General features: G+C 42.5%; 1 protein-coding gene across 4 annotated transcripts in view; it reads right to left on the bottom strand.

Moving 5' to 3' along the window:
• DCLK2 (doublecortin like kinase 2) overlaps positions 1–15,976 on the bottom strand; it is a 79,439-nt gene extending 63,463 nt beyond the window's left edge. For all 4 annotated transcript variants that reach the window (XR_009274728.1, XR_009274729.1, XM_058804382.1 and 1 more), the window contains exons 1-2: positions 15,562–15,976; positions 2,774–3,108 (exon numbers count right to left, since the gene is read on the bottom strand). Coding sequence is in view for 2 of the 4 variants with exons in the window: in XM_058804382.1 (XP_058660365.1) it covers positions 2,774–3,108; positions 15,562–15,976 (750 nt within the window). In the remaining 2 variants the exon portion in view is untranslated. The remainder of the gene's footprint in view (positions 1–2,773; positions 3,109–15,561) is intronic.
• Between the last annotated feature and the right edge of the window lie 1,825 nt (positions 15,977–17,801).

Here is a 17,801-nt window from a genome sequence, read left to right as displayed (position 1 = left end):
GTTTTACTATTATCATCAAGATTTTGCAACAGTCAAGATTAATGAAGTCAGGAGAGCAAATAAAAACTCTTTTGAAAACATCCTTTCTCTTCCACTGATCTGAAAGATCACTGGTTTTATCACCATTTCTTCCTACACATTAAATGGTTCTAATGGAATAAAAAAAATCACACCATAAGTTAACAGAATAATGCATTCCCTAATCAAAGGATATAAGTTTTATACATGCATGTCTTAATCATCTGAATTTCACCCCCATTTTCATATTAAACAGAAAATACAACCTAAGCCTATTCACTCAGGAAAAAAAGTATTTCCACAGAGACAAAAATATGAAGGAGCAAGGAAAAAAATTAGAACCATGAGAAACACAAGGGCTACATTTATAGGAACACAGCCATTTACGAAATGCCTTTTTTTTAATGGTTGCCTTTCAAGCTGTGCCAGCACCACAACAAACAAAAAAGATCTGCCTCCCTAGCAGATTTAGAAGAATAAGCAATTACTACATTAGAGAAAATAGGCTCAGAAATTTCCACCAATTGGTAGTTGGCAGCAAAGCAACTCTTCATGTTCCAAAGCCCAAAAAGCCCTTCGGCACCAACGTCTACATATACCGGCAGAGAACAAACAAATTTTAAAAAAACCCTACTGCCCCAAACTGGGGTCAGCCCTTCACTTTGGGGAAAGAGAAATAAACAAAAAAGAAAACAAAACAAGAACTCTCCATCCTCCTAGGTAAGTAGTAGAAGGCTTTCATTTTTTGCCAGGGTGTTTGAAGTGATAGGTCTTCTCTTTGGGGCACTCCATCTCACAAGCTCCTAAAACACAGTTATACTGTGGTTGTGCAACAAACGCTCCTTCCCAAAGTCTGTGGGAAAGCACAAGGCTTGTCTTCCTAATGGAAGGGAGGTTTACACACTGCTGCTGCTGGAACAGTTCACACAGAGAGGCAGCTGCATGCAGCAACTCTGCAGAATGCTCGCAGTCAGAATTAGGGATTTCTCAATCCCGCCTCAGAACACTCCTACAGCTGCAGCCCAAGTTCACTGACTGCCTTTACCACAGAAGGGGAGGAGGAGGTCCTGCAGAAAAAAAAAAAAAAAAAAAATCCTATTTTGGAGCATTACCAATAATTGGTCATCCTCACCACAGACTGAAGACAGTCATCATCCACCATGGGTGACGGCCACATGCAAGCAATGTATATGATATTTAATAATAAAAGTAGTTAACTACTTTTATTGATCCCTGATGCACTATTGCATCCTCTATATTAGTGCAGATCAGTGGGTTTCTGCTGTTTTGACAATGCAAGAAGAGGTGAATGTGAACTGACAATTCTAGCTCTTGCAGTTTCCCTTACTGACTCCCTACTTGCTTGAGAGGACCAAAATCCTGAGACAGTGTCAGAACACTTCATGGGCTAAAGAGACTCATTACTGCATAATAAATATTTTATTATGCTATTTTATTACAAATTAAATTAAACATGACAAACACTGTTTGGATGCTCCTAGGGAGGATTCTCTGTTAAGAATCAGCATTAACAAATCTCATTTAAAATCAAACCTATTAGAAGAACTAAGGAGCTGCCACATCATTGTGCTGCCACCAAACACTGAAAACCAAGAGTTTCAGTGAAGCCTTTGCCTTGCTACATTTTCATCAAAACACAGAAGTTATTCTTTTCACATATTTCCCTACAAAAAGTGTATCTAAGCACACAGAACAAAACCAGAGACAGAGCTCATACTGAGGTAATCTAAGTGCACTTGTTCTGCGATACATCTGCTAGAAGCTTGTACCACAAAAAAATGGTTTTTTGGCATTAAACATTATAAAAATAGTGAAAATAAAAATGCCAGATCTCTGAACACAACTGAAACTTTTACAACTACTTCATGCAGATGTACAGGTATGCAGGTGTATATAAGTACTTGTTGAATAGGCAAGGATATCAATGTTTAGTCAATAATACAAGAGTCTGGGTACCTGATACCAATGTGATCTACTCTGCGCCTGTCTTGCTCTATTACTAAAGTCACAATTCTGTCAGAGTTCCACAGCAGTGTCAAATAAAAGTCCCAGGTATCAAACTCCTGCTCTATGAAGGGCTGAGTCATTAATGTGACTGATCAACACCAAGTGTGCTCCTGACACTTTAAACTGGTGCAGCAGAACATCCTGTGGGCCACCCTTTGTATTTCTGTGCAAGAATACACACCTACCACATCATTAACACTAGCTTTGTTTTTGCAGAGATAAAACTAAAAGCAAAAAAAAGCAAGCTGCAAAGATATGACCACCCTCCCAGAATGGTTCATTTTAGATACAATTCTTGACCTCAGCTCATGTCAGTTACTACCTCTGGAAACAGCAATCTGTGGAAGTGCAATGGAAGGAGACATTGATACTTTTCTTATACCACTCAGCCACTACGTGGTAGTCTGAAAACACATAGATATCTTAGCAAGTTCAAATGTTTCAAATAAACTGTATTACTCAATGAACAGTCACTTTTTTGAGCAATGCAAAAAGGCTGGCATAAAAAAAAAATTGTTTTACTTGAATGTAAAGATCCACTTATTTTACGCTATATACAATTCTTATTGTGTTGTGTGTATTAATATTTTAACAAAGCTTTTAAAAGTTCATTTTTTTAACTATCATTATTCAGAAGCAGATCAAAGCATACACAGTAACAAGAATTAAACTTATGAAAAGTGAGCATCTCAGATTATTAGATGGCCACAGCAGTTTATTCTCCTACCTGCTTCCCATCCAGTGTACAAAGTCTCTTGACTACACCCGAGTCTAACTTAATGGCTTCGGTGATGTCATTCAAGACCTGCTCGAAGGAGTGAGCAGTCTTCTTGTTCAGCAGAATCCTCACAGCTTTCCGCGGCTTTACCCCACTCCTAATAACAGTCACCAGTTTGGGTTTAATGAAGTCTTTGCTCTCCTTCACCTCGCTCCTCGAGGATGTCAGAGACGTCAAGGAGCGGCTGGAGCCAGTCCTTATGTTCACGCACCAGTTCGGGTTGACGTTCTTGGTGTAATCAACCTTGCGGTACGGTTCATTGGACGCACACACATAGCTCTCACCTGAAAAGAAGAGGACATGTTCACAGTTGAAGGGGGTTTGCAGCTACTTTGTCAACTTAAAAACTAGAAAAACCAAAAAAGACAAATATTTTGGGAGTGATTTTCCTGTATTTTGGCAAGGGGGACAGTAAATTATCAGGTTTCCACCCAAACAACACTCTCAGAGTGCTTTCAACAGGTTTCAAAAGACTCCTGGTATAAAAAATAGTGGGTGATGAGGAGGTTCAAGGTATTTCACATGTCTTTTGGATTGAGTCATTTTGTAAGTGCTTAAATTACTTGAGCTCAACACAACATTAAGAGCTTTCTCCTACAGCAAATTCCAGGCCCTCTCCTATATATCCTTCAACCATGTATCTCAAGATATGTACACCCATGTCTGTGCTTACTTTACAACAGCAAGTTTTAACAGAATAAATTTAAGCACCTCAAGACCCCTTACCCTGGAAAGGCACTTTAATCTACCAGGAGTTACTGCCTTTCTACCAAGGACACATATTTGAAATGCATCCACATTGATATTTTTTAGACCAATCAACACCTCCTGAGGCCACAAATGAGTATTTGAGAGTATGGGAGCATAACAATACCTCTGCACTTTCCCATTTTTAATTTCATTCCTAACTCAAAGCTGGTTTGCAGGGATTTTTTTGTTTTGGTTTGGGGTTTTTTTGCTCTTTTTTGTTTTGGGTGGTTTTTTTGGTTGTGTGGTTTTTTGGGTATTTTTTTGTCTTGGTGGTTTTTGTTGGTTTGCTTGTTTGTTTTGTTTGGGGTTTTATGTTCCTGTCTTTGTTTTGTTTTTAAGGAAAAAAAGAGAGGAGGACTACTTGCAGCTTGTGACAACCCTTTTGACACCTGACAGCAATATGCAAGACGTAATCCATGACAAGGAAATCTTTAACTCTGGGTTATTTGTGTAACCCACATCCCTGAGGTGTCACAAAATGACATCCCAAGACATTCCTGAAAGGGCAGAGTATTGCCAGAAGGATAAATGGTAAAGCATTCAAAACTGACAGAATACACCATTGCTCCAGACAGGAGAGCTACCTATACCTTAGAAAGCTTAATCTGTTCTAAAATTAAAGCTACACAGTCAACGTCACTGGTGGAAGAAACCAAACTCACTTCTAACATGCACAGCAAGAGGAGCAAAGAGTAAAACATGCATCTAGAGGACAGAACTGTAAGAGTTACAAAATGTATGCCTACATTTAGATACATTTAGAAAACTTTTAAACAACACTTTTGCACTCTGAACTCTAGTTTGGAGAGCTGATTTATCTTAGAATTTGGAGAGCTTCTTCTAAAAGCAAGATACTAAACTACTTTCAAAGCCCTGAAGAATTACCGTGAGCTGAAAAATTTCCTTGTTTCTTTTCCAATACTAATTACACTGCTTTGTAATTTATCTTCTATTTAGACCTTCTTGAAAGTCTACTTGCTGTATTTGAAGGAACACAGATTATAACTAAGCCAAGTTAACAATGATTTTGTTTGGGAAATTCTGGCAGCCAGTTCTGCCTCCACAAACACTACTGGGGACTGTATTCCACTCAGGTACTGGGAAACTGGGGTGAAGTTCTGTGGATGCCACTGCCTTTCCTGTACTCTTTCTCTTCACTCCTTATTGCTCCTCCTCATATTCACAGATCAAGTGGTGCAAAAACCAAACTGATGCAGACAAAACTAGACTCCTCCTCCTTCCTCCAAAAAATTAGCTAAGAGAAAGGAGGTGTTTTCAGCACACAAACTCCTTGACAAAGGGCTGCATGCTGCACATTAGCACCAACTTACAGGTAGGAAGAAAAGAACCCCAAACTTCACAGAGCTTTGTAAGGACTGTAGTGTCTAGAAGCTTATGCTGCCCCAGAACTACATGCTACATTGTAAGAAATCTCCAAGCAATCTGGTCTTATCAAACCTGAGCAAGATATTGGATGAGATGACTTCAGAAAGTCCCTTTCAGACTAAGAGGTCCTATGATTTTAAGGATGTGCACAGCTCTCTTCCAACAGTCGTTTTCATCATCTATCCTGTTATCTCAAAACATTCCAAGATATTCAAGTTTTGTGGCAGCAGCTCAGCTACAATAGAAAGCAAAGGTTTCCCCCTGCACAGCCTCTAACACTAGATTCAAAGGACTGTGCTTGTTGTCTGGACAGTTGCCCAGTAAGTCTGTCTCCAAACTCAGTGCTGCCAAAGGAGAGGCACCTCAAGAAGCTGGCAGTGGTCACACTCAGTGGGACAGAAGAGGCAAAATCAGAAGCATAAAATAAAACTCATGGATTGAGATAGAGACAGTTTAATAGGGAAAGCAAAAGAGACAGTTTCATAGGGAAAGCAAAAGCCACAGGGGCAAGCCAAGACAAACAAGGAACTCATTCACCACTTCTCAAGGACAGGCAGGTGTTCAGCCTCCTCCAGGAAAGCCAGGTTCCATCATGGTAATGGTGGCTTGGGAAGCCACATGCTTAACTCTGAACTTTCCTCCTCTTCTTCCTTCTTTCCCCAGATTTATAAGCTGAGGGTGATGTCATATGGTCTGGAATATCACTTGGGCCAGTTGGGGTCAGCTGTCCCAGCTGTGTCACCTCCCAGTGTCATTTTCCCCCGGCCAACTCACTGGTGGGATGGTGTGAGCAGCCAAAAAGGCCTTGGCTCTGTGCAAGCCCTGCTCAGCAGGAACAAAAACATCCCCCTGTTATCAACACTGATTCGAAAACAAATACAAAACATAGCCCACGCCAGCTACCATGAACAAAATTAACTCTCTCCCAGCCAAAGCTCTGGGGACCATCTCTCCAGCTTTTGTGCAAAACGGCTTTAAATAAATTCTACAAAGTACCTCAAAATTCACCATCATTGAGAATGCTCAAAATTATCCTTTCTGACTCAAAACCAATGTACTTCCTAGACCATTAAAAAAAAAAAAAAAAAAAAAAACAAGCAAAAAAACCCCCAAAAATGCACAAAAATAAGATAATTCAAAGTTAAATCTCGGCTGAAATTTAAATTAACAAAGTTTAAAAAAAATAAATAAAAATTAAAGCTACTCAGAAACAGTCTCAAACTTGAAGTGAATGAATTGTTTTACATAAAGTAAAGGTAGAGGACAAAAGGCCCCTTTGCTTAAGGATTTATCATAGCAAAGTTTCAACAGGCAGGCTGGCTTTGTCTTTTACAGACTCATAATCATAAATAGAGCATCTCCTTTGTACTATCATGGAATGTGATCTATTATCTGTCACAGCTGTACTACAGTACCCTATAGGGCAGCAGAAATTGTACTTCTATAAAATTTTCAGTCAATATTAATCCAAAAGGATCTATATTTCTTTAAAATAGCAGTGTAAGACTTTCTGTCTCCTACTACTTCCCTTGCTTGATGCATGAATAAAACAATTGCTTGATTATCTCAGTGTTGTGATGCAGATTTCTTCTTGTAACTTCTTTTCCTTTAAGCAGAGGCCACAGTAACAAATGTCAAGAAGTGCTTTCAAGTTCAAACAATGTAATAACTTAAAAGAAAGAATTTCAATTTATTTGTTTCAGCTGCATTTAGCCAAGCCTGAAGTTGAAGCACAAACTATTTTACCTTAAAAAAAAAAGATAAAATCTGCCAAAATGAATTGAAAATTTGCTATAGTTGGCAGATACAGGAAAGTATAATTACTTGAGAATATAGTATATTACAGATTGTTTAGTAAGTGCTTTAAAGTCCACACCTGCTTTTATATACCAGACATATAAATAAAGTTAAGTAACACAAGTTTTGCATGGAAAACAGATTTTACTACTACACCTGCGAGGCAGGCACATATGGCAAGACCAGAGCAAGGGCTGCAAGTGAGAAAACACATTCACTGAGTGATTTTCTTGTTTCATGATTTAAAGGATAAAGTTTGGAAATTATTACTTAAATCTCTAATTATTTTACCTCAGCCAGGACTTCACCCATGGTTTCTAAGTTCTATTTAAATACAAAAAACCCAAGAAGCAGTATCATTGGGAAGCCAATTGCTTCTCTCTGGATAAAGAATGGTTTTCTAGGAATGAGTTAACCATTTATTTGTTTGAAAGAGGTATACAATTCAATACTTACCAGATGAAAATATGTAAGGAAAAAAATGTCAGGAGTAATTTAAATCACACTTATAAAGTTAACTCCAGGAAACTTTCCTACAGAATGGTGTGTTTAAAAAGCACACCTGAGAAAACACCATCACTTGACAAGCAAGCATTAAAAAGGTGTGCTATTGTTTAAGTTATTGTAGTTATCCTCCAAAGTAAAAAATGCCTTTATGTACATCAGTTTGGAAGAAATATCATGTCATTTATAGAAGTATTATCTGCTTTTAACATTAATTTTTTTGTAGGTAAGAACCTGAAAATATATATATACCATATATATACACCATATTTGCTCACAGCTTTCATGTATGACCTGATTTTAAATCTGTTTGGGATTAATTCAAATACACACTTCTGATAATCTCCACAATCTTTCAGAAAACTAATATATGTAAAATATAACACACAATACTTGATTTTTGAGAGTCAAGAAGGGATGAACCAATCAAATTGTTTTTAAACATTGTTGAAACTAACAGATAAAAATATAGTTAAAAATCACAAACATAAATAAATTTGAAAGTCAGTTTCACTGACTGTCTCGAATGAGATTTTCCATGGGAATAACCTAAATGCATATCATCCCAAATAAAAAGAAAGTATTTTATGAGACAAGCAGCATTTTGATCAGGCTGTAGCTTTTTTCTTTTTGCATCTACCAGCCCACGAAAGCTGACACATCTCCAAAACCAGGCATAAACAATAATTCAAATATTTACACTGTTGACTTCAATATGGTCAATTTTATGGTTTGAAGGTCCACTTTCCATTTATACTCTTGAAAGACTTTAAAGGTAAGCATACCAGCTTCAATTAGCACAGAGTAATAGCAATTACATTATGGAAAGTAAATACCATGTCTCCAGCTCACAACATTGACATTACCATGAATCAGTTCCCCAGGTTTCAGACCAGAGCACGAGTTTAGTCTCTAATATTACACTGATATTTGCAGGTAAAGAAGCACAATAAAGAGTAATGCAGCAGGAAGATCTATTTAGCAATGTTTTCTTTTTTTTCCTTTAGATGCAGAAAATAATGCAACACATCCAGATGCAGGTGACATCTGGGACTGGAGCCCAGCCAAACTCTTCCACAGCAGAAAGCTCAACCAGGCTGCAGAGCAGTTTTGGCAGAAGTCTGAAACCTCCTTATAAGTTCACAGCATAATTTCAACAGAGTGTATGTACAATCCATCCCATGATTCAGGACAGCACTCAGAGCAAGCTAAAGGTGCCAGCTCTTCCATGAAGAAATCCTGCTACCATCAAAAACCCCTCAATTTGGGCACAGGCTTGCTTAAAAAGAGAAACATCTGATATTTTGGGTCACAATATAATCAGCAAATGGCATAAGTCTACTTCTGGTTTTCCAAGTCTTATTAACAGTAGAAAATCAGTTACAAAACATGGAACAGTACCTATTGACAAGAAAACACTACCTGCCTCTCAATAATTTAGCTGCAGTGAATTAATAACCAGATGCACTATCATGAAACAAGCTGGTTTAAGAACAATGTAAAAGGATTCCAGCTTCAGACAGCCACCAGTCTAAACATAACACTTGCCATTCCCTCAGAGGAGGAAAATACAGATGATAAACACAGAAAATGGAAAAGAGAAAACAAGACTACATTGGTCAGTCTGACTTTCAAATAGCCATAGGTCATCAGCTGCCTAAATACTGGTTTGCTTTCTTAGAAACTCATCCACAAAGTTTTTTATTTGTCATCTATTTCTTCAACACCAATCCTCAGGAATGTGCCTAGCTCACCTTTCAAGATAAAAATGCATGGATTAAGGAGAAACATGTACACCTAGTAGATGAGGGGAAGGCTGTGGATGTCTGTCCAGGGTCTATCTAGACTTCAGTAAAGTGTTTGACACCATCTGCCACAGCATCCTTCTAGAAAAACTGAGTGCTTGCAGCTTGGGTGGGTGGAGTCTTCAATGGGTAAAAATCTGGCTGGATGGCTGGGCCCAGAGTGCTGTGGTGAATGGAGATAAATCCTTTGGGCAGTTGGTCACCAGTGGTGTCCCCAGGGCTCCACCTGGGGCTTGTCCTGTTTAACATCTTTGTGGATGGTCTGGACACGGGGATCAAGTGCACCCTCAGTAATTGTGCAGAAGACACTGAGCTGATGTGCTCAGGGGATGGAAGGCTCTGCTGGAGACCTGGACAGACTCCATCAGTGGGCTGAGGACACAGCTGCAGGAAGCTCAAGAAGGTGAAGTGTCAGGTTCTGCACCTGAGCCATGCAGTGATACAGACTGGGTGAGGAATAGCTGGGGACAGAAAGGGACACCTGGGGTGCTGGCTGACAGCAGCTGAACCTGAGCCAGTGTGCCCATGTGGCCAAGAGGGCTGATGGCACCCTGGCCTGGGTCAGCCAGCAGGACAGAGAAGTGGCTGTTCCTGCACTGGGCCCTGGTAAGGCCATACCTCGAGCGCTGTGTCCAGTTCTGGGCCTCTCACTTAAAAAGGACATTGAGGAGCTCCAGAGTGTCCAGAGAAGAGAAACAAGGCTCAGGAAGGGTCTGTAAAACATGTCTTAGGGGAATGGCTCAGGGAGCTGGGTTTGTTTAGTCAGGACAAGAGTAGGCTCAGGCCTCATGGCTGTCTACAACTCCCTGAAAGAGGGTTGGATGGAGGTAGGGTCAGTCTCCTCTGCCATGCCCGCGGTAAGAGGAATAGAGGAAATGGTCTTAAACTGAGACAGGAGAAATTCAGATGAGATATTAGAAAAAAATCTTCTCACTATTAGGGTGATCAGGCACTGGAATAGGTTCCTCAGGCAGGTGGGGCAGTCACCATCCTGAAGGTGTTTAAGAGGCATTTGGATCTGGTGATAAGGTTAAATGGTTTAGGGGTTACAGTGGCAGTGCTGGGTGGATGGTTGGACTATAAGATGTCAAAAGTCTCTTTCAACCCTGATTATTTTATACCTCTATATGAACTATTCTAAATTCAGCCATGCAATATTAGATACCAACAAAAAAAGTAGGATGCATCCTGCCCTTTTGCATCACAAGTGTGATACATGCAGTTTTGAGGGAACAAAGCTGCCTCACCATTTGGGGTTCTTCACAGCACAAGTTTTGTGAGCCAAACCTCACTGCTAAGCATTTAACAAACAGCCTAGAAATATCCAGACCTTTTGTCCTTAACAAATAGAAACTACTAAAGAAATATTTACAGATATTTACTTTTCCCTAGCACTAGGTTAGAAACCAACTGTTTCTAACCTAATGCATGTCACATATGCACATGTTGCAAACAATAAAAGGAATTAATTAAGTGTGCAACACTCAAAAATCCTCAGTAGGGATATTTGAAACAAAAGTATCTGAATAAGATTTTCTGGCTTGCTTTTTGCAAGAGTAATAAGCACTCTCTCCTGAAAGTCACATAAAGGATCACGTTTTAAATAGCACTCTGCATAACAGAGAATGGTACAGCTGACGGGTAAAAACATCCCTAAGGAAGGAAAACAGTTTCCATATTTTTGAGGCATGTGTTCCCCTGTGAATCCCATAGGACAGGGCAGGTATCTACACAGATTTCACCTATTCACCTTATGTTCCTCGGCTTCTTTGGGTGCAACACTTTAGCTTCAAAGCCACCAAAAGCTGCTTATTTAGCACAGCAAGGTAGTTATTAAGGCTACTGACCTTCTTTCTAACTTTAGGAAACTCACCAGAGTACCCTTTCCGTGTTCTGTAACACAAAGCCAAGCAGATTTCCGGAACAGCGTATTTACAGCATATGTGACTGATCTAAAAATACAATAACCCCTTTTATGAAGGACTGGGATATTTAAATTTCTCTTTCCTTCCTTACTCTGAGCAACTTCCCTCTTCATCAGTTTCATACAATTCACTTTCATATCACCTTTAATAACCCTGTATAAGTCATGATCTTTCCTCATCCACAGCACTCAGAATTCCCCATGCAGTTTTTAAAACCTGGGACGACTGGGATTTTAGCAGATGACTGCTATTAGTTCTCTTTTGATTTGATTTAGACATTAAGATGTGTAGATTACTTCCTACAGGTTTTCACAGAACAGCTGAGATTGGAAGAGACCTCTGGAAGTTCAACCCCCTGCTCAGGCAGGGTAAAAGCTCTCGGAAGACAGTCAATGCCACCTGGTATCAAACACACCTGACACCATGTGCCTTCTTCACAGAAACTAAAAAACTCTTTTCAGGTGAACTAGAATGTCCCCATCCATGAAACTAGGAGAGAGATGGTGATGGAACTGTTTTATTTTACTTGGATGGAAGTGAACTAAGAATTACTTCTGCATTTCACATCCACACCCCATCGCTCCAGAACTTTGTCAGTACAGTGATTTGAACACGTATTTGGAAGAATATGCTCTCAGTGTTTTTTAATCCTTCTTTCATCCTCCTTTTTTACCCTTCTTTGTTCAATTTATTACATTTGCGTCTTGTTTTTTAAAGTGCTACAGCTTCTGGCTCTAGCACAGGAGGGTAATCATACCTTTTGAAATGAGCAAAAATACGAACTGCCTAATTAATTGGTGCTACCATCTGCTTGCCCTGACAAGAGAAAAGATATTCTTGACCTAATACAACACTGCACATCAACCAAAGTCACAGGCACTTCATGCAGGATTAAAATGTAATATGCAGTAACAACTATGGTCTAAGGCAGAAAAAACTTGGATTGTTCAACACCTCATTTCAAAACACATTCTCTAACTCTGTATTAATGAGGCAGAGCTCTGTAAATCAGATACTGCCCTGTGCTATGTGTCCTGGCCATGCATAAGGACTGTCCTGCCTCAAAACTTCCCACCTCCTGCCCAAGGACTTCCCTCCAGATGCCTGTTGATTGTGTGCACAACCATGCAGACAAAACTCTTGGCATTTTATAAAGGACTGTATTAATTACGCATTGTTGTTGAACGAACAAAGACTCTCAGCCATTTTTCTAGGAAACTAGGATTTCTATTAGATGCAAAACAAACAGAACTTCTCTTTCCAGGAATAAATTCTACAGTTGCTTTCATCTCCCAAAATCCAACAATACCTCCCAGCTTTGCAGCAGACGTGTACAGTTGGGATTCTCCACGTCCTTCATTAACAAGGCAATGAAAACAAAGAGACAGAGCACAACCAACATCCACATAAAACACATAGCTCAGGACTAAAGAGCTGCACAGCTCTATTACCATGGCATCATGCTTTAGGAAGCCTATATTTTCAAGGGAAACTGAAGGAAATAGACAAACACTTAAATAGCTAACTCTGGTAGAAAATAAAAAATAATCTACCTTTTAACATTTTTTTATTGAAGGGTAAGTATAAAATTACACGTGAAATGGTGTATTCTAAAATAAAAAGTAGTGTTATGCTGAGAGTAAAGGTGGAAGAAGGAACACCATAAGAAAGCATAATATCCCAGCCCCCACCTCCTCTCTGGTACTGCCTGCTCAAACAGATCTGAAGCAGACAATGAAATTCCTCCCATTTTAAGAAAACAGTGAAAACTGTCAAACTCATAATGTTTCCTAATCTACAGAGGCTGAGAATATAATTTATATTTGCCTTAGGCTGGTCCAGCAGAGCATGCTATTTTGATTGTCATATCCAGTTAAGAAAAGCAATATGCTTCATAAAATGGAGCTTCTATTTTAGACTAATAAACATGATCTGGTGCAATTTTTAACTGGCTCAACCCAGAACAGCAATATTTCATATGCTGGTATGTCCATGCACCAGCTCTTTTTCTCTTAAAATGGCAAGCAACAAAACAGATTGCCAAATACAACCAAACTCAAAAAAACCCAACATTTATCAGTGACTCAGCTCAGTGTGATGCAGAATTTGATGTTGCCAGCTTTCATATCCCAGATAGACAAACAGCAAATAAGCCTTAAAGAGCTTGCCCTGTACTGGGACACGTCACTGTCCAAGAGCTACACACACATAGGCAGGAGCTGAGGGAGGTTTAATGCAGATCTTGCTGGCTTGGCAAGGTTTGCAGAGCACTCACCTTCTGCTCACTGCAGAGACCTGCCACTACTGAACCTGAACTGCTGTGACTCCATGTCCCAGTTCAGGAGCACTGGGAAGGTGCCAAGAGAGCAGCGAGCTCGGTATTGCATCACGCAGCCATGGCCCGTCTGGTGCTCAGCCTGCGGCTGGCACACACCACAGCACTTCAGTTTTATTTTCCTTTCTGAAAACATTGAAATACAGCAAAATACCACTCAAAACTACTTCTGGTGCTTCTGCAGTTCAAGCTTTAGGTCAACACCAATGTTGGAGCATTTACTCGAGAGCAGAAATTCAAGCTTGCTGTGCAGTAACCATGAGAAATAAAGAACATGAACCCAAATCAAATCTCTTCCAGCACCTCAAGAAGAAAACAGCTGGCAAAAACCACAAATCATTTCAAGGAATGACAGATTCACTACTTGTTGGCTGTCCTTTCCTTCCTCTACATACTTTTCTTTCTCTGTGTGATTAGTCTTACACTGGTGAAGTTTTTAGCATGCTTACTGGAGAACATACTAATCCAATTATGGTGCTATAGGATTTTCTTAATATTCCTGAGAGTTGTATTGGATAGATGACTAAGTCTTTGGGATTCTTTTTTTCCCCCTTTTACTTCATTGAGATAGCATGGAAGTGGCATTTTGACTGTGACATTTATTTTGCTTTATTCTTCCAGTAAAGAGCCACATCAAAGGTTACAGTTTCAATGAGTATTTGAAGAGACAAATAGCAAGTTTTGCTTTCAATTATTAATTTACAGTTGCAAGAGTATATATGGTTGTCCAGAAAGTAATTCTGTCTTCGTTTTAAGTCATAAAAGTCTAATATCATTCCTGCTGCAACATTTCAAAAGTCACCCCATGTTATTGCTAGTTTCATCACCTTTTACTTCTGTGACCACTTCAGCATATCATATTTTTTTAAGGTGTCTCTAAATTAACCACCAAATCATGACAGTTTTTTTACTTACTTCATTTCTTTTATCACCACAGGGTCAGTATTTCACTCTACAACCACTTCATACTTCAGTTGTCAGTGTAAAACAGCCTTATAGTAGATCATGTAAGTCCTCAGCACTATGGCACTATCAGGAAGTGCCCTTCCATGCACATCTTTTTTGAGGGAGACACATTTGGCACAGCAAATTCTACAGCCCCCCCTTTCTCTTCCATGTTGTGAAGCAGCTGGTCCCTAACTCCCAATGTCCCTACTGGTGGATTAGATAAAGGTCTTCAGGTTCCCTTTCTCATCCAGTTCTGCAGGTGTGATTCAGCACTGCTTTGAAAAGGAAAGCTTCCAAACCAAAGCTCAAAGGATAGGCAGCTGAAGACCTAGGATGCAGGAGGCATTGGGAGGCCTACAAAAAATCCCAGTTCTTTATTAATGCAAATCAGCTACACCTGGCACACAGAGTCAGAGGGTGGAAGACTGTGGTGGCAGATGATATATTGAAAACAACCATCAAATGCAAAATTCATTACAAACCTCTCAGCATGCACCTGGGCATTTGGGAAGGAGGCAATGCTGAGCTCAAACTGTATTTTAAGACATCAAGTGAAAAGACTGGGGAATTCTGCTCCTCATTCCAATAATTATCACTCCCCACAAACAAGGGGCACATGTGTCATTCACAAAACAATATTTCTGGTCCCATTTTGAGACAGTCAAGCGCTGCTCTGTTCAGATTTACAAGGTCTACATAACCTCAGCAGCTAAGTCCCATTATGAAAAGCTACTTAGGAACAACTCTGAAATACATCTGATTCCATAACATGAAAGTCAGGCAAGGTAGATAATTCCCTCTGTTAATATGGACTCTGATCACATTTGAAACTAGGGCATTACACCTGTTAGTTTTAATAAATGGTAGGATATAGATACCCTTTTTTTCACAGCACTGGGGCTCCTTCTGTGAAGCTACTGTGAGACAACAATGACACTTGGAGAATTACAGCATTTCCCTCTATTACAAATGGAAGGTAATCAAGAACTTCACCGTTCTTGCAGATGGAAAGAGCACCTGCTGCTTAACTACCATTGGAGTCAAGCCCGGCGCATGCAGATGGCAGCGCTGAAGGTGATGGGAGAAGTGAATGGTCCACACTGGGAAAACGAGGCCCCACCGCCCCTCACAACCCCGGCTACTTGCCCTTGCCCTCACGGGTTCTGCGGCCGCCAGCTGTCACACGGCGACCTCTCCGCTTTGATCCGGGTAGGGACAGGGAAGCTCACCCCAGGGAGTGCCCACAACCCACCACAAGCTCCAGCCGGACCTTGACACCGTCCTCACCTTCCACCAGCTCGTCCAGGCTGGTGAGCTTCTTGCTGCCATCGATGGTGTAGATGGTGCGGACGCCCTGGGGCAGGTTCACGTTGTCCGACAGGGAGCGGGTGAGCTCCACCAGGAGGGCGTCGAAGGAGCGGAAGCGGTCGGGGGAGATGGCGTACACCAAGCCCTTGAAGTACCTGTCCCCGTTGCGGTAGAAGCGGGCTTTGCGCGCCTTCTTCTCGGAGCTGAGCGCCTGCAGGGTGCGGGTGCGGTAGAGGCTGCAGTGCGCGCTGTGCGCCGGGCTGGGCACCAGCCCATTGCCCCGCGGCCCCGCGCCGCCGCCGGACCCGGAGCCTCCGCGCCGCGGCCCGGAGCGCTGCTGCCGCTTGTCCCGCTCCTCGAAGTGCTCCAGCTCGATGCTCCGGCTGCTCGCCATGGGGAGCCGCCTGCCCGCCCTCCCAGCTCCGCCACGGGAGGGCTGCTACGCCCGCCCGCCGCGCTCGCAAGGGCTCGTGCCGCCTAGAAGAGCATCGCGCCCGGCCGCTGTGGCCGGGAGGGCTGCGGCTGAGCGCGGCGCCCGACCTGCCCGGCCAGCGCAGCCCCGGCCCCGCCGCTGCCCGCTGCGGCGCACAAAAGCATCCCTCACGGCCGAGCGCGGCGCCCCCCGGCTACGGGCGCTGCTGGGGGCCGGGCGAGAGGCTCGCAGGAGCCCCGCGGCCGCGCCCCCGCGCCGTGCCCATGCGGGCTCGCACAATGCGCGGGTCCCCGCTCAGCCCCTTCCCCGCCGGCTCCGCCGGGCAGCAGCGGCGGCGGCGAGCCCGCAGCGCCAATTCCTGCAGCGGGGGCAGCAGCACCGCCACTGGCGCGGGGAGCGGGCAGCGTCCGGCTCCCGGCGGGGAAGCAGCCGCAGCGGATCCGGCGGGAGCGGCGCTGGCGGCCCGGCCGTGGAGGGCAGCGGAGCCCGAGCCGGAGCCGAGCGGGAGCGGGCGGGGCTCTGCCGGGCCGGGCCGGGCGGGAGCGGGGGCGGCGCCAGCTCGGAGCGCGTCCGGCGGGGGCGGGAGCGCCGTGGGGGGGGTGGGAGCGGCGGGAGCGGGCAGCGGGAAGGGGCTCTTGTAGGAAAGGGGAATTTGGAGGCGCAGTTTTCCTACAGGGTAGTGCTGCCCTTCTGGTGGTCCTCCAAGGGCCGCCCGCCCCTCAGGCGCACCCGCGGAGCTGCCCGCCAGCCCTCTCCCAGCTTTACGTGGGCCAGTCACTGCGTTAAAACGCTAAAAATGCTCCTTCTGTACGGCCCTCAGCCCGAAATACATCCCAGGGGGCAGGAGACTGTGCATCCCTATCATTTGTTGGAACTGCTTTAAGGGCATATAGAGATACGACGTGGGATAATGGATTCAAAGTGATAGTAGGTGTTGGATAGATAGATAGATAGATAGATAGATAGATAGATAGATAGATAGATAGATAGATAGATAGATAGATAGATAGATAGTAGATTGGCTATTGGGACAAAATTCTTCTCTATGACAATGGTGAGGCACGAGCACATGTTGCTCGAAGAAGCTGTGGCTGCCCCATTGCTGGAAGCGTTCCAGGCCTGTTGGAACAGGGCTTTGAGCAAGCTGGTGCAGTGAAAGTCATCCTTTCCCATGCCAGAGGGGTTGGAACTAGATCATCTTTGAGGTCCCTTCCAACTCAAACCATTCTGTGATTCTATGATTTTCCTTTTGCACGTGTCACCACCTCTCCCTAAGGAGTCAAACCCATTCACAGAGCCTAAACCCCCTAAATGTGCTGCAACCCACATTCCATGGCTTCCCCAGGCACCTTCTCAGTGCTCTTGGGGTTGCTCAAGTCAAATTCACTTTTCATTGAAATGGCCAACAAATGCACTGAAGTGGATGCAATTTCAACTACTTTACAACTTATTCTCAACCATTACAGAATGTATTTTCTTTCTTGGCACAATGAGAATTTAAATAAATGTAAAAGCTTTTATAAGTGCATACATGTTTTCTGGTTTTTTTACCTCTCTTGCGTAAAAAAAGAGATGTTGCACTTGCAACGTTGCAAGTTGCAGTTGTGTTATGTCATTACAGGTATGCTCTTCTGTCCAATATTCTTTGCCACATTTCTGGTGGATTTATTATTTTTCTCTTTTTATATTTTGAAATACCAGCAAAATCAAGCACTTTCTCACCATTATTACAAAGATTAGACATTATCTAGCTACAATATTCTAAAGACGATACATAGAAAACATC

Source organism: Ammospiza caudacuta, chromosome 4, assembly GCF_027887145.1.
Source record: "Ammospiza caudacuta isolate bAmmCau1 chromosome 4, bAmmCau1.pri, whole genome shotgun sequence".
Classification (NCBI taxonomy): Eukaryota; Metazoa; Chordata; class Aves; order Passeriformes; family Passerellidae; genus Ammospiza; species Ammospiza caudacuta.
Note: the sequence above shows the minus strand (reverse complement) of the source record. Positions and strands in the feature narration are given on the sequence as shown.